Source organism: Acomys minous, assembly GCF_964271855.1.
Source record: "Acomys minous genome assembly, chromosome: 11".
Classification (NCBI taxonomy): Eukaryota; Metazoa; Chordata; class Mammalia; order Rodentia; family Muridae; genus Acomys; species Acomys minous.
In genome coordinates, this window is record NC_140492.1 from 96,235,547 (window position 1) to 96,242,453 (window position 6,907).

The following is a 6,907-nucleotide window of genomic DNA, read 5'->3' on the forward strand; positions in this document are numbered from 1 at the left end:
TTCACTAGATATCTCTGGCTGGTCTGCAATTCAACTTTGTAGGCCAAGTTGACCTTGAACTCATAGAGATCTTCCTGCTGTTGTCTCCCAAGTGCTGGGGCCAAATGTATGGTTTACCATGCCCAGCCCTAAAATATTTCTTTAAAGTTGAATATATCTGCAAATAGCTGCACCTAGAAAAAGAAATACATTTTAGTGACCTTAATAGCTCCCCATTTTTACTCTTTTCCTGTTTTTATACACCCCCCAATATTATAAATTAGTTTTGCCTATTTTGCAATGATTTGTGTAAAAAAGAAATCATGGGTCTAGAGAGGTGGTTCAGCAGTTAATGAGCACTTACTGCTCAGTACCCATGTAAAGGCCCACAACTGTCTGTGACTTCGGTTCCAGGGATGCTGGGCCTCTTCTGACCATCTTAACTCCTGAACATATATGATTCACATATGTACGCTCAGGCACAGACAAACACACACACACCATAAATATGTTTGTTTTTAAAAAATCATACAATATATATTTTGTGTATGGTTAATTTGTTCCAAATTATGTTTGTAAGATCCGTTCCTGTCTCATGGTGCTGTGTTTCATTATCATCAGCACTCGGGAGGCAGAGGCAAGCAGACCTCTGAGTTGGAGGCCAGCATGGTCTACAGAGTCAGTTCCAGGACTACACAGTGAATCACTGTCTCATAAAAAAGAAATAAAGGAAAAAAAAAGATCGGCAGGGCGTGGTGGCGCACACCTTTAATCCCAGCACTTGGGAGGCAGAGGCAGGCGGATTGCTGTGAGTTCGAGGTCAGTCTGGACTACAAAAGCAAGTCTAGGACAGCCAATGCTACACAGAGAAACTCTGTCTCGGAAAACAAAAAGAAAAAAAAAAGAAAAAAAGATCTATTCATGTTTTTGTACATTGTTCTTCTTCATTTATTTTTATTATCATGTAGGGTTATGCTTTACTTAAATAGAATTTATTCATCTATTTTATTTAGATTTTCCACACAGGGTTTCTCTTTGTGGCTCTGGCTGTCCTGGAACTCATTCTATAGCCCAGGCTGGCCTTGGACTCACAGAGATTCACCTGCTTTAGCCCTTCCCCCCAACCCCACCCTCCAGTGCCACTATACCCAGTGCCACCAAATTTCTTGACTGATTCTTTTGAAAACTATTTATTTATTGTGTGTATATATTGAAGGTATGTATATATATATGTGTGTGTGTAAATGTGTAACTGTATGTATATATGTATGAAGATGTTTATGTATGTATTTAAGTATGTATGCATATGTGTGTATGTATGAAGGTATGTATGCATGTATGTGTGGAGGTGCATGTATGCAATGGCGTGTGTGTGGAGTTCAAAGGGTGCTTGTAGGAGTCAATTCTCTTTCCACCATGTGGACTCCGGGAATCAAACCCAGATCATAAGTCTCTGCAGCAAGTGCCTGTACCTCCTGAGCCACCTTATTGGCCCCTGATTTTTTTTTTTTAAGATAACTTATAAGCACAAAGGTCAGTAAGTTCTCATGGTGATTTAACACCTTTTTTTGAAATGGGCATATAGTTTGTAAAGATCAGTTTAAAAGATAATATTGAGGAAAAAGCACCATCTGTCTCTGTGGTAAGTGACATAGCTCAGCACCTTAAACACACTCATTTAATAACCTGCAATTCTCTATGACCCGGCTTTCCTTTTTTGTTTATCACTGCTTTCTCAGGAGACTATTATTATTATTATTATTATTATTATTATTATTATTACTATTACTATTATTATTATTTGAGACAGGGTTCCTCTGTGTAGCCTTAGCTATCCTAGACCTCGACTCACTTTGTAGACCATGCTGGGCTTGAACTCACAGCAATCTGCCTGCTTCTGCCTCCCAAGTGCTGGGATTAAAGGCGTGCGCCACCATGCCTGGCAGAGACCTTTTTTTAAAAAAAAAGATTTATTTATTTATTTTATGTATATGAACACTCATCTGCAAATACACCTGCATGCCAGAAGAGGGCATCAGATCCTAGTACAGATGGTTGTGAGCCACCATGTGGTTGCTGGGCATTGAACTCAGGACCTCTGGAACAGCAGACAGTGCTCCTATCTGCTGAGCCACCTCTCCAGCCCTAGACCTATTTTTTTTTTTTTTACAAATATTTTTTCATATAATTTTGATGTTTTTCTCTTTCTCCAACTCCTCCCAGATTCTCCCCACTGTATCCACTACACAACTCCCCGTGTTCTCTCTCTAAAACAAACATTAAAAAAAAAAAAGGAAAATCAGAAGCAAACAAACAAACAAACAAAAAAACCCAATAAGACCAAAAAAGAAAAACTGCCAATACCCGCCCAAAACAAAACAAAACAAAACAACACAAAAACAAAAAAGCCTATAAACCAAACGAAATAAAAACCCATGGAGTTCTGTGTGAGGTCTGGCTGGAGTGTAGCTGCCACACGCAGTGCACTTCAGGAGTCTTATTCTTCAGTTTGCTGCATTCGTGTGATTCGCTTTCTCCCTTTTAGTCTGCAGATTATAAAAGTAAAAGAAATTACTGCAAGGAGCTGAAGAGCAAATTGTCGCACATCAAGAGGATGGTTGGGGACTATGACAGACGGAAAACTTAGGCAGACACGGCTGCTGGAGAGGCAAGGCACACCTTTCTGCCCGACGTCTCTGCAGTTCTCTCCAGAGGCGAATTGACTTTGGACTCTAATCTGGGAAGTCAAAACTTTGTGATCGTTACAAAGTTTCTATAGCTTTAAAAACCATCAGTTTCTATTATCAGTATTGAAGTATTTTATAAATGGCTTTTGACAATTGACTGAGCTGAACACTCCGATTAAGAATTTTACATTTTTGACATTGATTCTCGTATTAAGAATGAGACGTTGTTCGGGCCTTTAAATGTAAAGAAAAGTCCTGGTGTGAACTCTGTTGCGAGCACTCACATGCTAGCCAGTGATGTCTTAACATCCGAGTGCGCCCCTCTGGGTAGACCATGTCAAAGCAGCCTCAGGTGGCCGTTATTTATAATCACATTGCTTTTATTTTTGCAAGACAGGGTTTCTCTGTGTAGCCCTAGCTGTCCTAGAACTCACTCTGCAAACCAGGCTGTCCTTGAACTCACAGACATCTGCCTACCTTTGCCTCCTGAGTGCTGGGTTGCACCAAGCTAGGTCCCTCCAGTAACATCTCCAAATTGAAAAAGCTTGCTTCCCAAAGGCAGTTTTGGTTGTGTGTTTTGTGGCTATGCAAATTGCAGCATTTCTGCCTACTGTATACAATACAATCTATTGGCTACCGTCCCTACTGGTGTTTTTGTCATATTGATTAGGATTAGGATTATTTGTGGCTTTACTTTTTTTTCTAACACTTAAGATCATGTAAAATTAACAAATGTATAACATTTAAAAAGTGTAAATAGATATTTACTTTTGAAAGATCATTTTAAATCTGAGGTTAGAGTTTTGTGTATTTTAAAGTTCTTTTTATCTTTTATAGTTTACATGCTTTTTTTTTTGATAACCCACTAGACCTTTTCACTGTATCAGAGTATTTGATTACATTTATAATTATGACTTGAACTGTATTTCACAGGAAAGCTCAAGTTCTGTACATATTTTGTAAGGTATTAAACCGGATGTTCTCTTTCTATGATGTGCTTGTTTGATGTCATTAGTATTGTTATATTCAGTTGCGTAAAACTGTACTCCAGAGTTTCAGTTGTAACTGGGTGTGGTGGTGCACGCCTTTAATCCCAGCACTTGGGAGGCAGAGGAAGGCAGTTCGATGTGAGTTCAAGGCCAGCTTCGTCTACAAAGCAAGTCCAGGACATCCAGGACTACAAGAGAAACACTGTCTTGAAACTAAAAAAAAAAAAAAAGGAATTTCAGTTGTGTGAACCAGCTGTGCTAGTTGGTGATTTTCCAGTCTTTGGGAGTGAACAAACCAACATGTCTGGCAATGGGATAATGTTCATATAATGTTCCTAGAACGGCACAGTGTTTCAAACAGTGTCTGTAAATCTCATGATATTCTTTGAAAATGAAACTTCTTGTTAGTAACAGAAACTTAGTTGCTAATACTGTGTAAACCAAATTGATTGTGTACACGCAGCCTGGTTTGGTCGGTTTTAGCTGAAAATGTTTTATATACCTTTCGGACATCGACGTATATGTTTTTGTTTATACAATTTTGAATTATTTTCCAATGACAGAATTTTAAATAATTTTTTTTGTGTAACACTGGCTCAATTTTTTTTTCAAATCGAAGAAAATTTTTATTTTCTATATGTTGAACATAATGCAAAAAGTATTTTCATGGATTGATACCAGGTAGAAGGAATGTCTCGGGCACCTTCACTCATCTTTATGTTCATTAACTCTTCCTTCTTGGAAATCACTGTGTTTTTGTGTTGTTTTGTTTGAGACAGGGTTTCACTAGGTAGCTCAAGCTGGCCTCGAACTAAGATTAGTCCGGGCTGGCAGGCATCAGATTTGCAATCCTCCTGCTTCCACTCCCGGGTGGGAGGGTTACAGGTTCTAGCCCATGCCTGGCTTGTACTTAGATTATGAAACCAACTTGCTGGTGTCCTCACGAAGCAGTTGAATGAAGAGAACGGAAGTAGCAGGAATTATAAAACTGTGCCATAACATTCGATGTGGGGGGGGGAGAATAATTCCTTTTCCCACGTGGTGCTAGTCCTGCAGGCCTGAAGCCGGTACCGGCCCGTGTCTGTTGGTGCTAGAGTGAGTGAGGTGATCCGACCTAGAGAAGCTGTCCAGGCAGTTTCCTAACGTAAACTAAGGGGTTAGATTAAACCCCAGGGCTTTCTTACCTTCTGACCTGTGGTCAGGGATAGTGTGTGAGAGCATAACCCTTTTATAAATGAAAAGTTTTTCTCCTGCATAAAATGATGCCTTCTGTGTGTGTGTGTTTATTATAAGTGGGTAGGATCAAATGTTTGCCATTTTGAGAAGCTGAAAACACTAGTGTAAACATATATCAACTCCCCCCCAGAAAGAAGAGATGGTTATGTTTTGTTGTATGTGCTTTGTATTTTTTGAAATAAAGTCTAGTATTTACGGTATATACTAGTCCAGTTTTTGCAGGTTCAATTGTATATTGCAGACATGCGGGATATCTCACTTAATTCTCCTAATAGTCTTTTGGCACGTCACTGTTCCTTATTCTCATTTTATGGTTAAGGAAACTAATAATTTGATACCTTAACTGGATCAGTCAAATACTAGTGAATTTAGATGAAGGCAGAATCTGATCCGTTGGACTAGTAAATTCTATCCTTCCATCGGAGACTGACTGCTAAGTGACGCGCTGTGGGATGGAGAGTTGCTCTGTCTGGCGTGAGTGTCTTGTTTTAGTTTTGAATGCATTTGAAGTACTTGACATTAACGTGAAATGCTTCTTCGGAAATCCGCAGAATCTGCAGAGACCTGAAAGGGTCAAGAACGGTCAGGGCAGAGCCTGCTTTCCTCAGCGTACACGAATCATTCCTACAATGACAGATCCTGGCCTCCCCCTCATGATAGCAGTCTCTTTTGTTTGAACTTTTAAAAAGTTTTCTCTGAGGAAGCCAGAATTATAATTCGTACTTGTTCTTCTGGCTGATCCTACTGCCCATAACCTCTTATCTGAAAGCATAAATTAACCAGTCAGCGTTTCTTCATCTGTTGAGAGATAAGGTCTCTGTTGTGTAGCTCAGGTTGGCCTTGGCTTTGTGATGCTCCACTCTCAGCCTCCCAAGTGCTAGGATTATAGTGTGTGTCACCACACCCACTATCCTCAAGTGTTTTCTACTAGCATTTTTCACACTGGGAAGAAATGAGCAAATCTAAGTAGGTCGGGTTGCACAGGTGACAGCACAGGTGATCTGCTCAGGGCTTGGGTCTGATTGCTTATGCCAGTTCAGTTCTGGTTTTGCAAGGGCTTCTGGAGAACCCGTGGTTGTTGCCATCACTCTGGGTGCAGTCTGTGTAACATGAGGAGGTGACTCCAGGGCCAGCGTTCAGCGTCACATCACAGGGGATTGCCCTCGTTTGGGAGGTGAGCTGTCCCTCTAGGCTTGCTCTTGCTTGGGAGGAGTTTTGGTCCCTCGTCATGAAGATGTTTACAGATCAGTTCTGGCACTCCTGGGATCCAAGGAAACTGGAGAAGAGAGCGATTTAGCGGGAAAATTGTTTTTAAAAAATGAAAGCGAAGTCTGAGGGGGCAAATGGTCAGTGATTGGTGCCCTTCATCTTAGTCTTAATTTCTAAAACTTACCCAGAACCAAAGTTATGACTGGGAAAAGTCTGAATGCATCCCACCTCTCTTTACAAATATGCTTTAATGTATTTAAAGCTTATTGGGTGACTCCTCTTTTATTCCCAGTTTAGAGAGGGTGCTCAGCAGGGCGGTGGCGGTGGCAAGGGGTGTGTGGGGGGTGTTATCAGAAGGTGGGGCAGGAAAGATGGCTCAGCAGTTAATAGGACTTGTTGCTATTGTAGAGGGCCCAGATTTGATTCCTGTCACCTATCTACATAGCAGATAATAAAGGCTGTAACTTTAGTTCCAAGGGATCAGATACCATCTTCCATTCCCTGCCTCAGCTAGGCATGAACATGGTGCAAACACATGAATGTAGGCAAAACTACTCAGATATATTTAGCGCGCGCGCGCACACACACACACACACACACACACACACACACACACACACACACAAAACACCTCTCTAAACTTGTAATTTTAGCTGTTTGGCCTGCAGAAATTCACCCCACAGTAGAAATCTTGGAGTCATCACTAATTCAGTGTGTGTGTGTGTGTGTGTGTGTGTGTTTTCGGGGTTTCTCTGTCTAGCCCTGGCTGTCCTGGACTCACTTTGTAGACCAGGCTGGCCTCGAACT

At 40.9% G+C, this 6,907-nt stretch overlaps 1 protein-coding gene across 5 annotated transcripts in view; it reads left to right on the plus strand.

Moving 5' to 3' along the window:
• The window catches only part of OCLN (occludin), a 46,818-nt gene extending 43,159 nt beyond the window's left edge, over positions 1–3,659 (plus strand). For all 5 annotated transcript variants that reach the window (XM_084801352.1, XM_084801356.1, XM_084801353.1 and 2 more), the window contains one exon: positions 2,525–3,659. In XM_084801352.1, coding sequence (XP_084657478.1) covers positions 2,525–2,626 — 102 coding nt within the window. In that variant the 3' untranslated portion in view covers positions 2,627–3,659. The remainder of the gene's footprint in view (positions 1–2,524) is intronic.
• The last annotated feature ends 3,248 nt before the right edge of the window (positions 3,660–6,907 follow it).